Source organism: Mobula hypostoma, chromosome 29 (genome assembly GCF_963921235.1).
Source record: "Mobula hypostoma chromosome 29, sMobHyp1.1, whole genome shotgun sequence".
Lineage (NCBI taxonomy): Eukaryota > Metazoa > Chordata > Chondrichthyes > Myliobatiformes > Myliobatidae > Mobula > Mobula hypostoma.
In genome coordinates, this window is record NC_086125.1 from 9640695 (window position 1) to 9661718 (window position 21024).

Consider the following 21024-nt stretch of genomic DNA (forward strand, 5'->3'; position numbering starts at 1 on the left):
AGAATTAATTTAAAACTGAAAATGAAATGTGGCTTAATGGGCTCCGACTGTATGGTAGTCTATGCAGTTATCTGCATAATAATTTTTATCGTTCAGTAAAGGTTTTTACTATTTCAAAACTAGTACTTCAGATATGAAATTTCCAAATGCACATAATACATTTTTGAATATATATTATCATTAATTTTCCTTGTATACATTTCTCACATGATCAGTGCAAGGGATTGTAAACACCAGTCTATTGCTCTTTCTCAATACTTGTTTTGTGGCAATCTGTACGTAACTCTATATAAGAGCAGCTTCTTCAATCTGCAAGTTTCGCACAAGACCAGAGGCTATCGTTCACCTAGTTTATAATAGCAGCAGCTGGTGTCAATCTTCCAGCGAGGATCTTTTCGGAACAAGCTGCACGCCACAGAACCCTATACCACGCAGTTGTGCAGGCTGAACGTTAATACAGACGCTGCCAGTCTCCCCAGATCTTTGATATTTCCGCAGCGCCTCACCACATTCCGGTCGATTAACGGGACAGGCATCGCCTTCTGTCCCGCCCTCCGCTCATTAATTGCTCCGAGACACACGCCAATCAGTCGAGCTTCGGACTGTGATTGGCTCGGGCGCTGCCTGCCCTGTGCGCCGATTGGCCGCCCCGTCGCCGGTCTGTTTTGGCAGCCGGAGCCCGGCCCCGTCGAGATTGGGGCGAACGAAAAGGGGGGCACGTGGCGCGGCTCTGAGGCGACTTCGAGCGGCGGAGGGCGAGTGGCCGCCATGGGTACCGGCGAGGAGCTGCCGCACGGTGAGTGAGCGATCGATGGCGGGCGGCGGCACGAAGGCATGGGCGTGGCTCTTAAAGCGGTAATGTGTCGCCCTGAGCTGGCTGCTGCCCGTCGCCGGTATGTGGGGCCCAGGCCGGTAGGGTGCGTGGTCTCTGCCCCAGGTTGTGGGGGTAATAGATTCGCCAGCCAGCGGGGAGAGCTCTATGGCTCAGAGGTTAAACGTAGGCCTACTTTCAGAGAGAAACAAACCAAACAGATGTCAGTCTCAGACTCGCTGTGAAGGAACTTGGAAACTTGTTGAGATTTTACACTTTTCCAAGCCTATCTGTTGTTACAGTCGTGGAAAATCATGATGCAAACAAACGTTATCATAACTTCCTGAAAACGCCCCAAAATAAATGTTAACAGGAACATTCCCTGGTGTGCAGATGACATGTCCATGATGTTGCTAATTAAGGATAGCTACTGTAAGGATTTAATCGCTCCGGGGTGTCAACAGGTGGTCGATAATCTTTTTTTCAGTATTTGCATTTAGTTCTTTAGGACGAGTCTGTTCTTGTGTACCTATTTGGAAATTTCTAGGAACCCATCAGCCTTAAATTGATTTTAGGGCTTGGTTTTGGACAGTGTGGAGTAACAAAAAAGATAGTTATTGCTCTGTTTTTTTGGATTTCTTCTCAGTTTAACATACTAATCTTTTCCCTATTTACAGATTTCTATAAGAAAATGTGCCTAGTGTCAGATATCTTTCAGAACGTTAAAGATAATGAACCTTTTGAACAGACAAACTAGATAATAACCACCCACCTAACTGGATAGTACTGCCACCAATATCCCTTGAATAGTTAAGGCTCTGTGAGCTTTTATGGTCCCTAGTAATTTGGACACTAATTAATTTTAAGAATAAATAAAGCACTATTTTATTACAAGGAAATTGAATAAGCAGAGAGTTGATATTTATTTGTGGTTGGTATTGACAGAGTACTGGATAGTTATTTTATTACCGAGATGTTGGAGCCAAGGATCTGTTATTGGAGATAGGAATATGTTGTGGGTTGTTTTATTCGTGCATTTTTGATTAGGGTGGGCAATTTTTCATGTTTTCCTGACTCAAAGTGGCTGACTCAATGAACCAGTTCTTCCATCAGTGTTTTACACTTGCTCAGTCATGTTCTTATGCACCTTCCTAATATTTTTGAATACATGGCAATGACAAGGAATGTATTTTTTTTTGGCTGGGATAATGTATTCAACAAGTGTGATCTTGAGAGTAAAGTGGATTTGTTTCTGTTATCTTCCTCCTGTGTCAGAAAGAGAAATGTTCCTGCTGATATGTTGTTCCACTACTACCACTCTTTGTCACACATCAATATAGGTGATTATACTTCAGTTGTAAATTCCAGTAAGGGGAAGGGGTAGTCCAGTTTTTTTGTGGAAGGATGAAGCTTAACTCCAGACCTCTTGATCTTTAAACACCATTTGTTTAGGCTTGGCTAATTAAGAGGTTTGTTGGTGTTTGTTATAGAGCCCTGGCTAAAACAAGGCTGCTGAAGGAGCACAAACATAGGAGCCATTGACAACCACTTAACTGGAATGTTACTGAGTCAGCTGAAGACAAGGGGGTATGTGCGCGTCTGAAACTGTGCACATATGTTTAGAAATTGCCTTAATAATAAGGTAATGTTATTACCGTTGTTTTCTCTGGAGCAGCAGAGACTGAGGGGAGAGTTGATAGATTTATATGATAAGAGGTGTAGATAGCTGGCATTTTTTCCCCAGGATGGAAATGTCTAATGCCAGAGGACATGCTTTTAACGGGGATAAACTCAAAGACATGTGTAGGGCAAGTTTTTTTCAAACAAAGTGATACTATCTGGAATGCACTTCTGGGTGTGGTACTGAAGTAGGCTTTTAAATAAGGATGTGAGTGTGCAGAGAATGGAGGAATATTGACTACGAAGGGATTAGTTTAATTGGTTAGGCTCAACATTGTGGACTGAAGGGTTTGTTTCTGCACTGTTATTGTTCTGTACTCCATGAATTAACAATTTTAATTCAACACAATATTTCAGAGACATTTATTTGTTGCTTAATACATTGGCGACATCTAAAATGTAGGAGCAGGCTCAAGCCCATTTCACTTAAATAATTTAGATTTCAGCAGGATAAGCAGAAAACTTGCTTTTTATCAGGGTTCAACATAAATTGTAGGAGACATCTCTCTACTGTGTACCATGATTTTTTTAAGTGTAGGGCTTGCATGACATCATTTTTCCCTAAATCACCATTGCCTGCAAGAGGTGTGTCTCCGCAATGCTGCTTTGGTCTAATGCTGTCTGTGGTTAAGACTAACACCTTGTTTATGTTCTGAGACATGTTGAATTGTCTGTATAACACACTTTTTTCTATTTAACCTAGTTTATGTAGCAGTGGAATTTTAAAATTGGGTGGTTTGAGTTATATAGAAAACATTATGAGGAAACTGCCAACTCAGAAGGATATTCTACTTTTCCAAATGATGTTTGTTTCCACCCCCCCCACCCCCCACCCCCCACCGAGCTGTTGAGAATGTTGCATGACAAACATCTGCTTTGGAATAATAGTCACTTCATGCAAGCTAATTAAAGTTATTCAAACTTTCACACTTCAGTAATACTCCCTATTCTGCTCTTGTCTTGGTTCATCTCCTACTAAACCCCTTATCCATTTTTGTTACCTCTTGACCTTCTATATCCTTGGAACTCTAGAGTGGTCTCTGATTTTATATAATCTTGAGATAGTGACTCACAGTTGTTTTGTGGGGAGGGCCAGGTTGTCACTCTGAAGCTACTTGCATGAATGTGACCGTTCCCAAGAGGATCTTGCTCTTGTGCTGCTTCTACACTGTGGCTTTGGACTTCCCTGTAAAGTCGAGCAGCGCCGTGTCAACTTCCTGTAATTGCCCCAGTTTTGGTAGAAACTCCCAGATTTAGCAAATCTAATTCTTTCAATGAAGGGGATATGGCTTTTAGGAAGATAGCTATTTTTTTAATGAGTAAATTTAAATGCATTTAATTGATAACATAAATTCCTTTGCATTCTTTTAAATTTTTTGTGGTACATATTTTTTAGCAGTTTTTGAAAGTTAGACATTATAGTTTTGGCTATCTTAGGTGTTTAACGGTGCAACTTACTTGGCTCTCAAAGCTGCACTGTGGTGAATCAGGCTTTGTGGATCAAGTTGCCAATGCAAAAGATGGCCGGTATAATGAAAGAAAATTTTCTTCATGGTTCTTATCAGTTATGGTTGTGGCAGAATTCAGTTTGTAATTTGCATTTCTGACCGTTGCTGGTCGGTAGTGCATCACTAAGTTCAGTGTCCCTCTTCTGAGCAAGACAAACCAATTATAGGTGGTCCTACAGATTGTTTTGCTTCTGTGCTAATTCACACTAAGTCCTGTGCATCGTTCACTTGAGATGGCACTAATTTCCTATTGTGCAACACCTAACTTTTGAAATTCACATGATTGTTTTCAAGTTTTTCCATCCTCTGGCTGCACTTTGTCTTTGTCATCTCCTGCATTCAGTTGAATCACCATGACGCTTGTGCTAATCTAACGCCCAGATCTTGCTCATCAGCACTTGGCTTTCTGATTTAACTCTGAAAGTCTCCTCTGGGATTTCCTGTACCTTGCTTTCCTCTGAAGTCCTCCTTAAAGTTTGTATCAGTGACCAAACCTTTCTTTGGTCATCTATACTAACATCTCCTATGACACCTTGGTATCAATTATTGTTTAATAATAATTCTGTGAAGAACCCTGGGATAATTTTGCCATGTAAAAGGTGCTGTATCAACGAGAGTCATTGTTGTTGATTCAGGACTGAATAAGTATTAACTAACATGTTTCCACACGCCCTGCATTGTTGCAATGCAATAGATAAATATCTAACTTGCAGTTGCTTGAGTAACACTGCCTTAATTTTTTCTTGAGTCATACTAAACATCACTGGAATTAGTTATTTCTTTTGTTCAATCACTTTTCAAAGCATACTTCTATGAAATAAGCAGGCTGTGAAGATAAAATCAAGATAATGAAAGGTATTGCAGTTGTGGAATGTCTCTGTGGAATGTCCAAAAAACATCAGTAAATTCCTGTGGAGGTTTATGACAGGAAATACAGAAAGAAGGGGTTACTGGCTTGGGTGGTGAATCAGGAGCCCTGTACAGACTTTGACTGTTTGTCAAAAAAAATTTAGCATTCCAGGCTATTCAAGTTGCACCAAAAGTCCAGTGTGATAGGAGGACTGGGCTGAAGAACATTGGCCTGGAAAAAGAAATTCTAAACTTGTCAATGCATTTGTGGACTTGAAGTTCCAATACAAAAGTTGAAGGTTAGATGGTAAGCTAAACTGTGGTGTATTCCAGGCAGTTTTTATGCTCTCAGAACAGCAAGAGGCAGATCAGTGTAAATTTCTATGATCCTGATCTTCATGCAGGTTGGTTAGTCCCTTGTACCCAGGTAGAAAAACACCAGATTTCGCTTGCATGTGTCTGTTGTCTTACTCATTGAGCTATTTGGGATAGTGCTGGTCTACAGTTCCAGCCAAATGGTGATTTCTGACCCTGGGCAGTGTGGCGTTTGGGGCTTCTATTGCCTTGGATTAGGAAGGGAGGAAACTCAGCCAGAGTTAGTATTCCTCTTTCAGCTGTTTGGATATAGACTACATTATCCCAAGTGGCACTTGCTGTAGTGTATTTAATATTTTGATAATATCTGAGTAATATGGTAAACATATTGTTTGATAAAGCATTCTTTGTTGTTTACATAATTCATTAAGGATTATAGGAAGGGTATACACCACTAAGCCACCATATCATATGTGAGTGCCTCATTAAAGAAAAATTAGACAAAACATAAATCGGCTGCTGTGTTTTTCTTTTGATTAGTTTCTGGAGTTACAAAGTATAACAGTGGTGACCAGGTATTTTTAAAATGCAAAATAGCTATTTACCTGTTGAAGCATAACATGTTTTTTTCAGATAGGGAGTGAGGTGTTTGAGTTTTTAAAATAAAAAACAGAAAATTGATGAGATTAACAAGCAACGGGTATGGCCACAAGTTCATAAACAGTGAGTACTGGATGACAATGATAAAACAAAACAGAAATGGCTGGCTACATTGGAAAGATAGATGCATTTGATTGCACAAGAGATAACTGGATGATGTATATGGAAAAAATGAACAGTATTTTGAATAAAATTAAATAGCTGAAGAAAAACAAGTTCCAGTGTTGCTCAGTGCAGTGGATGGAAAAGCATACCATTTACTTGGAAGTGTAACTACTCCAACCAAACCAGCCAAAATGGGCTTTGCTGATACTGTGAACATAATGTGAGAACTTGTTAGAACCAAGACCACAGTTGATTGCTTTAGGTTTCATAAACAGAATAAAAAGACATTTCAGCTTATGTGGCTGAATTGAAGAAATTGCCTAAACATTGTCAGTTCAGTAATGGGCTTAATGATGCACTGAGAGATCGTTTAGTTTGTAGAATCTTATAAGAAAGCGTTTAATAACTGCTTTGAACTGAACCACGCTCATTTTAAAGAGCAGTTGAAATTGCTGTTTCAATGGAAACACCAGACAGAGATGCAATAGAGTTGCAGTCAGGAATGAAAATGAGCATGAACAAAATTACAAAATCTAAAGAGAAAGCTACCCACCGAGCAAATTGTGTTAACCTTGTGTCAGGGTCTCACATACACCAGACCAATGCAGGTTTAAAGGTGAAACTTGTAGGACACCTACAAAGAGCGTGCTGAGCAGACAAAAATGAATGACTGCACAGGGACGAGAAAAAGAGAAAATGTCATTGCAGTTTCACATAGGGCATTAATCTGCATGCTGTTGATTTTAAAAACTCAGAGTGACACAGGACTGGGTAGCCTTAAGATTTACAAATTAAAACTGACAAGAAACAAACAATATGGCTTACATCAGAAATGAATGACAAATTAATTAAAATGTAATTGGACACTGGCTCAGCTGTTTTAAGTAATTCCACAAAATAAGTTTGAATGGCATTTCAAAGAAACTGAGCTGAAGCCTGCAAATATCCAATTAAGAACTTATAATGGAGAAAAGATAGATCCTGAGGGAATAATATTTGTAACAGAGAGATAAAACCAAGAAGACACATTGGGCTTGTAAGCAGTAAAGACAGAAGGGCCAGCATTGTTGGGATATGTTTGACTGAGACAATTACAACCTGATTTGAATGCCATCCACCATTTGCATGCCACATTCCCTGTGATAAGAGTTAACTGAAAGTGAATTAAGAAAGGTACTGGATGATGCCACAGCAGTGTTCAAGGTGGCACTGGAAAATTCAAGCATATCAAGGGTAAAGTAGTGTTAAATGAAAATGCCAGACCTAAGTTTCACAAAGTGCATCCAGTTCCTCATACCATTTGTGATTAAGTAGCCAGTGAGCTTGATCGCATGGAGACTGAAGGAATACTTTCAAAGTTTGAGTGGAGCTCATAGGCACCACCAGTGGTCCCAATAGCTCAGAAGGACTCAAAAGGATTTATCATTGTAATGGGCTTATTTTTGAAGTAGCATCGGCCCCTGCACTCTGGCAGAAAGCCATAGAATAGGTGCTGCAAGGCTACGCAGGCACTCAGTGTTACCTGGATGACATAATTGTTACCGGTGAGGATGACAAGTAACATTTCCAAATTCTCAAGACACTGTTAAAAAGGTTAGAAGATTAGAAGCTTAGAGCACCAGGCAACAAGTGTAAATTCTTTAAACCAAACATCACTAACTGTGGTTACACCATTGATGCAGAAGGATTACACAAGTATGCTGAGAAAATTCAAGCAGTGGTGGATGTCCCAAGGCTGAAGTATATGTTACAGTTGTGGTCCTTTTTTAGGATTTATCAATTACTATTGTTGTAATTGTGAAAGAAGTCATCAGAGAGATGCTGCTGGTAGATATAAAAGTCTTTATGTGGGACACACACAAGCTGTTGGCCTTTGGAGTCACTTGAGGGAGAGAGAGAGACTATCCCTGACCCAACATTGCAGCACATTTTTATATGTTGAAGAACAAAGGTAACAGGACAATTTCTATAGTTACAATGCCCTCGTAATGTTTCTTTTGAGTTGCAAGTCATTTTTCAAATTCCTGGGTCATCCCACCAACTCACCCAGAATAAGTGTCTCTGTGTTCTTTTAGTCGTATTCATGGAATGGGGTGTTGATCAAATCAAATTTAATTATTGTTCAAACCACACATGGATGCAGCTGAATGAGACAATGTTTCCCTGGGGCCAAGGTGCAAAACATTCAGAATAGCAAGCAAACTTCATTCGGACACGTCTCATTAGCGGGGCAGCAGTATGGTCGCATTGTTTATTCCAGGGACCAGCTGATTGCGCTTATGCCGGCCGGTTTAGCGAACAGAGTGGCGGACACCCCTGCTGAAATCTGGAGGAAAACACACAGAGGATGCAGAGGGGGATCAAAAAGGCGAGGAAAGAGGACCGGGTCGAGACAAGAGACTTATGGAGAAGAGGAGTTCGGTGGGTAATAAAATGGACGAGTTGACGGTGCTAACCAGGAGTCAGAGACCATTTCGGGAGTGCAGTGTTATGTGTTTCACTGAAACAGGGCTGCACGAGGACATAACAAAACTTTTCCATGGACGGTTTCCAGACCGTCCGGGCTGACCGTAACTGCACTGAGAGCGGTAAGCGTAAAGGAGTTGGGGGCTTATTGTTCTGGTTAACAACGGATGGTGCAATCTGGGTCATATTACGATCGAGGAACGTGTTTGTAGACCGGATATTGAACTTTTTGCTGTTGGACTCCGGCCATATTCCACCGAGATACAACACTGGGCGTCACGGGAGGTTGTTCCTGCCTGTGGCCATCGAACTTTGCTGCTCCTCCCATGGAGGGTCAGACACCCTGAGCCAATAGGCTGGTCCTGGACTTATTTCCATCTGGCATAGTTTGCATATTGTTGTTTGATTGTTTGTGGTTTTTGTATTGCTATATTTATGCTCTATTCTCAGTTAGTGTGGCTATAATGAAACCCAATTTCCCTCGGGATCAATATAGTATATCTATCTATCGATCTAAACTTAAAAACATTCAAAAACCGAGTAACATAATTCAAAATAGTGAACAAAGTAGCAGATTTATAGTCCAACACCCTGAGCAAAAATGCCCGGCAATTGATGGTGCAGTCTGTCGGCAATATCCAGACACACGCAAACCGGCCTGTCATTCCATCGCTCAAACACTGGAGGGCAGCACTGACGGGAAAGGCCAGGCCCCTGCCAAGCATGGACGTCACACAGTAGTGCTTCCGCATCTCTCACCTGGTCTGCGACAAGCAAGCCTGAGGCTTGAGACCTAATCCTTGTTACAGCTAAGGCTATACAGCTCCCATGTCATCTGCCCCTCCATCAGACTAGGGCAATAGTCCTGAGGCAATTTATCATTGCTCAATGGACTTGCGATTGCAAGTGAAATGTCTGAGGCAATCTCCCACAGTTATACTGCATCAACTTCGATACTTCTGAGTAGCGGGCAGTAACAGGCAGGTCAGCTCCTCTGTACCCAAACCAGCCCCTCCGACATCCTGGCCGTCTCCTTCAACATCACGGCCAGCCCTTCGACACCTTGGCTGCCTCTCTCTCCAACACCATGGCCGGTCTCTTTGACACCCCAGCCGGCTCTGCCAACACCAGTCCAGGAACTTTGATCAACGAGCAGCTCACTGATGGAGTAGCCCTGCAGTACCCGAAGTTCTTGGAGTAGAATTGTTTCATGGAGCTTATCAGCTTTCTGAATTGCTTTGATGAAGTGCTTCAACATATTGAATTGAATCGAATTGAATTGACTTTATTTCTTGCATCCTTCACATACAAGAGGAGTAAAAATCTTTACATTATGTCTCCATCTAAATGTGCAATCATAGTAATTTATAATAATTTATAATAAATAGAACAGTGAATGTAATATAGAATGCACTCAAGTCAGCGTGATTTCATCAGTCTGATGGCCTGGTGGAAGAAGCTGTTCTGGACCCTGTTAGTCCTGGCTTTTATGCTGCGGTACCACTTCCCGGATGGTAGCATCTGGAATGGATTGTGGTTGGGATGGCTTGGGTCGCCAATGATCCTATGGGCCCTTTTTACACACCTGTCCTTGTAAATGCCTTCAATCATGGAAAGCTCACAAGTACAGATGTGCTGGGCTGTCTGCACCACTCTCTGCAGAGTCCTGCGATTAAAGGAGGTGCAGTTTCCATACCACGTAGTGATGCAGCCAGTCAGGATGCTCTCAGTTGTACCCCTGTCGAAAGTTCTTGGGAGTTGGGGGCCCATACCAAACTTCCTCAACCATCTGAGGTGACAGAGGTGCTGTTGTGCCTTGTTCACCACCCAGCTGGTGTGTACAGACCACATGAGATCCTCGGTCATGTGGATGCCAAGGAACTTGAAGGCTGTTTACCCTCTCAATCCCAGATCCATTGATGTCAATAGGGGTTAGCCCATCTCCATTACTCCTGTAATCCACAACCAGCTCCTTTGTTTTTGGGACATTGAGGGAGAGGTTTTCTTGACACCAAGCCCAATCAATGTTATGTTGTTAGCAAATTTAATTAGCAGATGGATCTGTGGGTGGTGATACAGTCATGGGTATACAGGGGTAAGGGAGGGGACTCAGTACACAGCCCTGAGGGCTCCTGTATTGAGAGTCACAGGGAGCCCACTCTTGCAACCCGCTGGCGATCTGACAAGAAGTCCAGGATCCAGCTGCACAAGGCAGGGTCAAGGCTGAGGTCTCTGAGCTTCTTGTCGAGTCTGGATGGAACTATGGTGTTGAATGCTGAACTGTAGTCCAAGAACAGCATTCTCACATAAACATCCTTCTCCTCCAGATGTGTAAGGACTGTATGTAGAGCAGTGGCTATTGTGTCATATGTCAATCGATTGTGTTGGTAGGTGAATTGTAGGGGGTCCAGTTTGGGTGGTAGCAAGCTGCAAATGTAATCCTTGACCAGCCCCTCAAAGTATTTGCTTATTATTGGGGTGAGTGCGACAGGACGCCAGTCGTTCAGGCACGTTACCTCGGTCTTTTTGGGTACAGGGACAATGGTGGATAATTTGAAGCAGGAGGACACTCTACACTGGGAGAGGGAGAGATTAAAAATGTCTGTAAACACACCTGTCAGTTGTGCTGTGCACATCCTGAGTACTCACCCCGGGATGCCGTCCGGTCCCGCAGCCTTGCGACTGTCCACTCGTTGGAAACATCTGCGTACCTTAGCCTCAGAGATGACAGCTTGCAGGTTGTAGCAGTGGCTTTCCTTGGAGGCTCAGAGTTAGCGACATCGAACTTAGTGTAAAAGCGATTGAGCTCATCTGGGAAAGAGGCTGCAATGTTGGCAGCACCTGTTTGGCTTTGAAGTCTGTGTTGGTATTCAGGTCTCGCCACAAGTCACGTGCGCTATTCGTTGTGAATCTTGACTCAATCTTCTCCCTACATTGTTGTTTCGCAGCCTTGATAGCTTTGTGCAGATCATAGCTGGCTTTTTTGAGCTCTAGTTGATCGCCAGCGATGTAAGCTCTATGTCATGCAGTAAGTGCTACTCGCACAGAGCTATTGATCCAAGGTTTCTGGTTTGGGAAGACCCTGATTGACTTCTGGGGGATAACATTGTCGATGCACTTCCGGATGAAGCACGTGACTCCATCAGTGAAATTGGAGACATCCTCATCATGGAAGACATTCCAGTTGACGTCATCAAAGCCATCCTGCAGCATGGAGGCCGATTGGTCGGACCAACAGTGGACGGTTTTAACTATGGCCACCTCTTGTTTCAGGCTTTGTTGAGAAAAGACCCAGCCTTATTGGAAGCAAGTAAAAAGTTGCTAGATGAACTTGGCAGGTCAGGCAGCAGCTCTGGAGGAAAATGGATTGTTGAAGTTTCAAGTTGAGACCCTTTATCTGGACTGATGTATCTTATATGTGCAACAATGTGCAACTTTAGTGAATCTGTCACAAAGTATAATAGGGATGAAAAGTTTGCATTTGGCTAAACAAATTCTTCAAGATGTTCTTCCAATATAGAGGTATTTGAACAATGTTGGAGCCCCTCCATAGATTTTGTGCAGAAATTTCAGTCAATTTTTGGTTCATCAGGAGTTGGGCATTTCTTCTCAAGGCATATGACAGTATGCCTGCTGGCCCCTTCACTTTAATGTCTGCTCAGGAAAGTAGCAGGCAGCTCCCACCCCTCACCAACATCTCACTAAGGTTCAGGGGCTAGATAAATGTTTGCACAGGGCATTAGATTTACCATTGTTTGAATGATTTCAGGCAATTTTACATTCGAACTGTATTTGTGGTACACTGAAGCTCCAATATGTATACGTAAAAAGGATTTTTGAAAGTGCTAGCTGTGTAGGAATGGCAAATTGACTAATGCAGAGCACTAATACAGAATTGGAAGCAGATCTGTTAACGTGGGAAATTAAATTAATTATTAATCTTTGTCAAAATTATTTCACCGGTAAAAGCTTTAGAGGTAGTGCACGTCAATATTTCACCAGAGGCTTTTTGGTCCAGCTTGGTTGGAAGGATATATAGTATATATCTTCTCTCAGATAACAGTGTTCATGGGATATAGCTGATGGTGGCTACTAGGAAGGGAGCTGCATTCAGTAATATTGCTTGCCAGCCTTTGAGAAAAGAAAGAAGAGTTAGTTCAGAAACACCACAATCCAGCATTTAATTTATAAATATTTTTTCAGCGGTGTCTGTTTACAATTCATTTAGCTCTCTGCACATTTTGTATGACAGCTCCCATCTTGTCTGGTCAATTTTTTAAATAAGCATGCCTTTATGTATAATTAAGCCTAAATGACTCTTTTGACCAAGCTTGAAAACTATGTTGGGCATACTTGCTATGCATGTATTATTTCATGCCTTCACTTAGTTGCTGAAGTCAGTGTTACTGCCTGATTATATTAAATCTTTGCATTTGTTGATTAAATCTGAAATGGGTGTCTTTTTACTATAGTTATAAATCTGTCGTGAACATCTGAGAATACTGCATATAATGGCACTCTATTACAATGAGATCATGTCCATTGTAAAGTGCTCACTGCTGCCAGGTTGATACAGAATTACTTGCTTTGGTCTTTTTCTTTGTGGATCCACTCCTACCATATTATTTTTACAGGGGACACATTACATAGCATACAGTGACTCTTATCACCTTGCACAGAGCCATTTTGAGACTCAAATAGGTTGAATAATGAGAATGTTTTCCTCGTGAGCAAAGAAGTCCAAAATCAGAAGGTATAGGTTTAATATGACTATTAGAGGGGATTTGAGGAGGGAAAAATTGCAGATTGTAGTTGCAATCTGCAACGCACTTCCTGAGAAGATGGAGACAGGTAGTCTCGCTATACTTTCGAGGGCTGGATAAGCACTTGAATGCCAAGGTAATTGGACTGAGTGCTGGTAAATGGGATTAACACAGCTGTGCATGATAGTCAGCAAGGATATTTTGTTCTGTATGACTAAGGCATGTCTTCAGGGCATTTTAGTGTGGAAGCATTAAAAACTTAACGAGGATCATTTGTAACTTTGATTCACACACATTGGCCCTTGCTTTGCATTTAATTATCACGAGGGAGTGTTGTGTAATGGAATTATGAATTATTTCTTTTGACACAAGTTCACACAAATTAATCTGTCAGTATTGAATGTAATCTAATTAATGAGTTCACGTAGCTTCTAAGAAGAAACTTAATGGTGATTGAGTCAGCATTTTTAACAAGGTGTGTGTGTTGCTGTTTGGTCTTTCCAATTAGTATTCTTATTTTAATCATTTTCAGAATCTTTCAGTCACCAATAAAATTCATGAAGAAAGGAAATGCTGTTGCATGGTAACACAAGTTAATTCAGCAACAGCCAGTACACATAACGGTACTTACTTTGCACTGAGTTAACTAATCTTAGATATATTTTGGAAAGTAGCATTTTGAGCATAGGTCACGCAAATGAATTCCTCTCTAATCATTATTTACTGCATTATAGGAAGAAGTACAGTCGACGTTACAGTCCTGACGAAGGGTCTTGGCCTGAAACGTCAACAGTTCCTATAGATGCTGCCTGGCCTGCTGTGTTCACCAGTGTTTTTTGCATGGAACTGTGTTACAGAGAGCAGGCATTGGATCTGTTGAGTTCAAATCCTAAGCTTCACAAATGTTTATCAGGGCATCTTTATCAGGAAGCTGCATACTTCGTGGGAAGTTACAAAGATGATGCAACAGAATTGTTTGCTTGTTCTGAGAAGCTTTCACTTTTGTTCATCCATTTAAGATTAAGCAACTTTCTGACTCATGGGTGATATTTCTGTGCTGTAGTAATGTTGGAGGAGAAATCGTACTTAAATAAATATTTCAAGTGGTATCTCTCAATGTACTAGTTACAGCCAGGTTTGGAAGAACCAAATCTAGCATTTAGTTTTGGATACTTTTAAAAATCCAACTGGTTTCAGTGTGGCAATTCCTTTCTGAGAGCTCCAGTGATGCATCAGCCGGTCTTGCATTTGTCTTCAGTAGTTCAGGGTATGAATAGCTTTGTGGTAGCTAAATTAAAGGCTACTCTCTTCAACAAAGGGAGTCACGCTGCTTCCCTTTATTATTCAAAGCTTAAAGTTGTCAGGGCCCCACTATCAATATGGGGAAATCACCACTGACATTGCGATTTCTATAATGTTGATCATCTTGCTTCTCACGTTCAGATGGGGGAGCCACCTTTAGCACAGGACTGGATTGAGATGGTCAATTGAATAAGGCTAGCCCCTTCTTCCCTTTCTCCTCATATCAAAATGTTGACTCTTTATTCCTTTTCATAGATGCTGCCTGACCTGCTGAGTTCCTGCAGTATTTTGTGTGTGTAGGTCTGGATTTCCAGCATCTGCAGAATGTCGTGTTTAGATTTTGTACACAGTTATTCTGCTGCTGCCACAGAAAGAGTTCCTTTCAGTTTTAATGCTTTCCCTTGTGATCAGCCCAGCATAATTCCAGCAGTTCAGTGTATTTTCATGCAGTTCCCAACAATAGTGATTTTAACATTTTTGGTCAGTTATGCAACTTGCGCACAGAATCCAATTGGATATTAACACTTCACCGTTCAATAATAAAAAGGGTAAAATTCAATTTCTGGGCAAACATAAAAATGTTAGAGGAGTTCAGCAGGCCAGATAGTATCTGTGGAGGGAAATAAAGAGTCAACTTTTCAGGAAGGGTCTCAGTCTGAAAAGTTGACTGTTCATTTTCTACCACGCTGTCCATTCTACCATGTTTGTCCATTGTTTTACGTGCATTATACCTACAGATTTCCTACATCTGCAGTCTGTCTCATGTCTTTGTTTCTGGAAGAATGTTTTAGGTTTTGATCTAATTCAAAGATTGTTATCCTGGGCTTGCTGTACAGAATTGAGAGCAACATGCTATTCATGCTGGAGTTCAGAATCTCTGAATCCGAGCAGTTAGATAATAGTCATGCTGCTAGACCTGGGGGCTGTTAATTTGATCAGAATTCAATGATAATCATTCTTGGAAACTTTTTGGCTAGGGGCTATTTCTCCATTTCCAAAACTAATGAGTGGTGGGAGTCACCACTTAGAGCAAAAAACAAACATCTGGAGGAACTCATTGGGTTGAACTGTATCTGTCAAGGCAAAGGCATTGTTGACATTTTGGGTAGAGACTTCCTAGTAGCTGTCTTGTACCAAAAATTCTGTTCCCTGTGACGAATGTCAGTGTGATATTGAGAGTGCATATCGGGAGCTATTTCAGCCCTTCCCATGACTACTAAGAAGTTTCCAGCTTTGGTCTTTGCTGGAACCTTTAATTGCATTATTAATGCAATTAAGTGATCCATTAGGAGTAATTCAAGATTGTTTACTGTCATTTTCAGCACACCAGTGTGAAGGAGAAGGAAACAATTCTTATTCTGGATCCAGTACAACACCATAAGATAAAGAATGTTATAATGATAAAAAATACAATAAATATATTTAGACATTAAGAAAGAAGATGTGGTAGAGCTTTTGGAAAGCATCAAGTTGGATAAGTCACCGGGACCAGAGGAGATATGCCCCAGGATTCTGTGGGAGGTGAGAGAGGAGATTGCTGAGCCTCTGGGAATGATCTTTGCATCATCAGTGGGGACAGGAGAGTTTCCGGAGGATTGGAGGGTGGCAGATGTTGTTTCATTATTCAAGAAAGGGAGTAGAGATAGCCCAGGAAATTATAGACCAGTGAGTCTTACTTCAGTGGTTGGTAAGTTGATGGAGAAGCTCCTGAGAGGCAGGATTAATGAACATTTGGAGAGCCATAATATGATTAGGAATAGTCAGCATGGCTTTGTCAAAGGCAGGTTGTACCTTATGAGACTGATTAAATTTTTTGATGATGTGACTAAACACATTGATGAAGGTAGACTAGTAGATATAGTGTATATGGATTTCAGCAAGGCATTTGATAAGGTACCCCATGCAAGGCTTATTGAGAAAGTAAGGCATGGGATCCAAGGAGACCTTGCTTTGTGGATCCAGAACTGGCTTGCCCACAGAAGGCAAAGAGTGATTGTAGATGGATCATATTCTGCATGGAGGTTGGTGACCAGTGGTGTGCCTCAGGGATCTGTTCTGGGACCCCTTCTCTTCGTGATTTTTATAAATGACCTGGATGTGGAAGTGGAGGGATAGGTTAGTGAATTTGCTGATGACACAAATGTGGAAAAACAATCCATGAGCAGGGCGAGTGGGATCCTTCATGATGTTACTGGCACTTTTCCAGCACCTTTCTATATATAGAGTGGGGCTAGAAAGTTTGTGACCCCTTCAGAATTTTCTCTATTTCTGCATAAATATGACGTAAATGTGATCAGATCTTCACATGATTCCTAAAACTAGATAAAGAGAAACGCAATTAAAAAAATAACACACAAACATTGTACCTGTTCATTTATTTATTTATGAAAAAAATGATTCCATTTAACATGTATTTGTTGGAAAAAGTTTGTCAATCTTTGCTTTCAGTAACAGCTGTAGCATCCTTGTTCAGTAATAACTTCAACCTAACTGTTGAGCAGTTCTGCACATTTTCTTGAAGGAATTTTAGGCCATTCTTCCTTACAAAACTGCTTCAGCTCTGAGATGTTGGTGGGCTTCCTTGCGTGAACTACTTGGTTCAGGTCCTTTCACAACATTTCTATAGAATTAAGGTTCTACAACTTTTCCTTTGACTCGACCATTCCAAAACATGAAATTTCATCTGCGCTAACCATTCTTTGGTAGACTGACATGTGTTTAGGGCCATTGTCCTGCTGCATGATCCACTTTCTCTTGAGCTTCAGTTCACAGTAGGATATCCTGGAGTTTTCCTGTAGAATTTATTGGTACAATTCAAAATTCATAGTTCATCAATGATGGCAAGCCGTCCTGGTCCTGAGGCTGCAAAGAAGGTCCAAACCATGACACTGCCACCATCGTGTTTCACAGATGGGATGAAGTTCTTATGCTAGAATGCAGCGTTTGCTTTTTGCCAAACATAACGTTTCTTATTTAAGCCAAAAGGTTTTATTTTGGACTCATCTGTCCACAGAGCATTCTTCCAATAGCCTTCTGGCTTATCCATGTGGTCTTTAGCAAACTCTAGATGGGCTGCAATGTTCTTCTTGGAGAGTAATAGCTTTCTCCTTGCAATTCTGCCATACCATTGTTGTTCAGTGTTAGCCTGATGGTAGACTCATGAACACTGACATTAGCCAATGCAAGAGAGGCCTGTAGCTCCTTAGATGTTACCCTGTGGTTCTTTGTGACCTCCTAGAATATTACACGCCTTGCTGTTGGAGTGGTTTTTGTTGGTCGACCACTCCTGGGGAGAGTAACAACCGTGTTGAATTTCCTCCACTTGTACACCATCTGCTTGACTGTGAATTGGTGGAGCCCAAACTCCTAGAATTTGTATTCCTTTCTAGCCTGGTGAGCATCGACAACTCTTTTTGAGGTCCTTAGCAATCTCCTTTAAATGAAGCATGGCACACTTCCAAAAACCTGTGTGGTGAAGATCAGACTTCGATAATGAAGACCCAGGTGTATGTTCTTTAAATGGGGCAGGGCCTCCCACATTCACACTGATTGTCATCCCATTGATTGAAGTACTTAATTCTAATTTCCCTTTAAATGAACTGATAATCCTAAAGGTTCACACACTGCATGCCTTTGATGGTGGTAGGCTGGTGCCGGTGATGTGTTGGGCAGTTTTGACTACCTATTGTAGAACCTTCCTGAACACTGCTGTGCAGTTTCCTTACTAGCAGTAATGCAGCTTGTTAGGATGCTCTCTACTGCGCAACTGTAAAATGCCTTGAGTATAGATGTGCATCGTCCAGCTCTCTTCAGCCTTCTCAGAGAGTGGAGGCATTGGTGAACTTTCCTGGTTGTGTATAATGTGTTCTAGTGTTAAAGTCGAATCCGAATAAAACTTGGGAGACCAGCTTCTTATCGTCACTATAGTTTATTGCGCACTCTCCTGCAGGAGTTTGAGACCCAGTTGTTGAAGGGAAGGCACGCAAGTACTGCCACCATCGGACAAATAGAGTCCCTCAGTCAGGTTACAGCCATATATTTATACATACTAAGTCCCATACATTACTATTGCAAGGTGTTATTATAGGTGGTACGCCCACCAAGTCTGTTGGTGCAAAACTTAATTACTTAGGTAAGAGGGTCCGCTAAATCAAGGTCTAATTACAGATGGATGTACTGTCCAGTCCTTATCAGTTATTCCCTTTTCAAGGCTCTGAGTTGTTTACAGACAGATGTTCATTCCTGACCTTATCCGTGAGTCCTCCTCCTCACCCCCTACTCAAACAAAGTTACAATGTATTATTTATCAAATTCCCAATGTCTCTCTGCAAATTAAAAGGGAACCAGTATAAGCCAGTTTTTTTTCCTAACTGCTGAAGACAGTTTACTTCAGTTCAAAAATTCCTGTTCAGTCTCAATTATTCTTTTAGCCAGAGGTTACACAGGTTCAAAATGATTTTTTTACTATCCTCAATTCCTCACTAGGACCATGAGAGATTGTCGAGATGTGCACTCTCAAGAGTTTGAAACTGCTCGCACCCCACACGTAAAGGGGGGTGAATCTTGTCATTTTTTTAAAAATCCCCGATTGATCAAAATGTCTGTGACGTCTTCAGCAGTCCTGAAGACAAGATTGCTTTTACATCTGGATCATTGGGATATCTTTCTGGGCAGTCAGGACCTGTAAAAGAAGTTCTGGTTGCACCCAAATTGGAGGGTACCAATATCCTTGCAGGCAGGTATGCTAACACATCTTGGGAATGTTTTAACATTTGTGGCCGGGGAGTGGGAAGTACAGCAGGTGGAATGATTGAGGAAAAATCATTGAGAGATACCACTTGAAATATTTATTTAAGTACGATTTCTCCTCCAACATTACTACAGCACAGAAATATCACCCATGAGTCAGAAAGTTGCTTAATCTTAAATGGATGAACAAAAGTGAAAGCTTCTCAGAACAAGCAAACAATTCTGTTGCATCATCTTTGTAACTTCCCACGAAGTATGCAGCTTCCTGATAAAGATGCCCTGATAAACATTTGTGAAGCTTAGGATTTGAACTCAACAGATTCAATGCCTGCTCTCTGTAACATGAGGAAAAATAGATGTTAAGTCAGGTAAATCTAATAATAGAAACAGACCAGGTCAGGATAATGAACACAGCAGGAATAGTAGTCTGTGTATTTATTTTAATGCAAAGAGAATAACAAGTAAGACATACGAGCTTTTGAATTAATACTTGGAACTATGATATTGTAGCCATTACAGAAACTTAACTGAGAGAAGGGCAAGACTAGAAGCACAACAACCTGGGTAAAGCTTCGGATGTGAGAGAGGGATGCAGAAGAGGTGATTGATTTGGGAGAAAGGCACTGCTGTACTAACTGGACATCTTGAAGGGCTCATCCGATGGGGTTATATGAGTAGAACTCTGGAATAAGTAAAGTCCAGTCACAATGATGGGGCCTCCGTATAGCCATTGAGAGCCAGAGGAAAGATCTCTTAACTTTCCAGATATGTAAAAAGACCATCTATATACTACTAAAACTCTCATGCTCTGTCTGTTTGTGACCTCCAATTAGCGCAAACGGTGCATTACAGCGGCACTTTTTTTGGCTAAATCGAATTAAAAAGCGCTAACTTACAGAATGCAGGCAAAGTGCAGGGTTATATATTCGTATAAAATTGCTCATTCGCCAAAAACAGGCTGCCTTTCACCTGAAACCCGATTAGCCATCATGGAAATCGGGATGCCACAGCCCGATGCATGTACATGGCCAGCCTCAGCAGCACCTCAGGATGCTCGCAGAGCCGCTTCCACCTTCCATGGAGACCGCGACGTCACAGCCTGATGCATGCGCACGGCCAGCCTCAGCAACTTGGAGGCTTTGCTGTTACTGCTTCCTATCATTAGGGTAAAATTATATGGATAACCTAATTTTGCCACATGGATAGAGAAGGGGGACGTTATGGTCAAGAGATGACGCCAAACGTTGTCGGGAAGTGGCAAGGAGAGGGAGAGAACAACAATCGGATGAGGCCAGGGCCACACGACTCCAGGATCAAAGAGTCAGGACAAAAAAGATGAGAGGAGGCGAGACAGAGGAGGACAGGCATGCATGTCTCCAAAATGACAACAATAGGCACAGACGGAGGAGAGAACAAGAATCGGATCAGGCCAGGGTCACATGACTCCAAGATCAGAGAGAAAGAATAAGTGATAGAAGAGACGAAGGATGAAAGGGCTGCACGTCTCCAGAATGACAAAAACAAGCAGAGGAGGAGGAGAGAAGAAGAGACAGAGGAGAAAATGAAAGATCAACTCGAGAATATGCGGCACAGAGTAACTATAACGAGACTTGCTGAAGATGACAGTGGCCGCTTTCGACGACAATACCTCGACAGAGAAAGAGCAAGGCAAAATGCAGGACTCGCATGCCGTCACATTTCTGCTGATGTTGGTTCGATGACCAGAGTATGCCCTCATTGTCGTGCCTTCCTATTCACTGGAGAAACCGCACATTTCTGCTGTATGAAGGGAAAGGTCAGGATAGGCAATTTGCAG

The 21024-nt window shown here is 41.7% G+C and overlaps 1 protein-coding gene across 1 annotated transcript in view; it reads left to right on the forward strand.

The window, feature by feature from the left end:
• The first annotated feature begins 382 nt into the window (after positions 1-382).
• The window catches only part of slc44a2 (solute carrier family 44 member 2 (CTL2 blood group)), a 90999-nt gene continuing 70357 nt past the window's right edge, over positions 383-21024 (forward strand). Inside the window, exon 1 of the mRNA XM_063036105.1 lies at positions 383-796. Coding sequence (XP_062892175.1) covers positions 769-796 — 28 coding nt within the window. The 5' untranslated portion in view covers positions 383-768. The remainder of the gene's footprint in view (positions 797-21024) is intronic.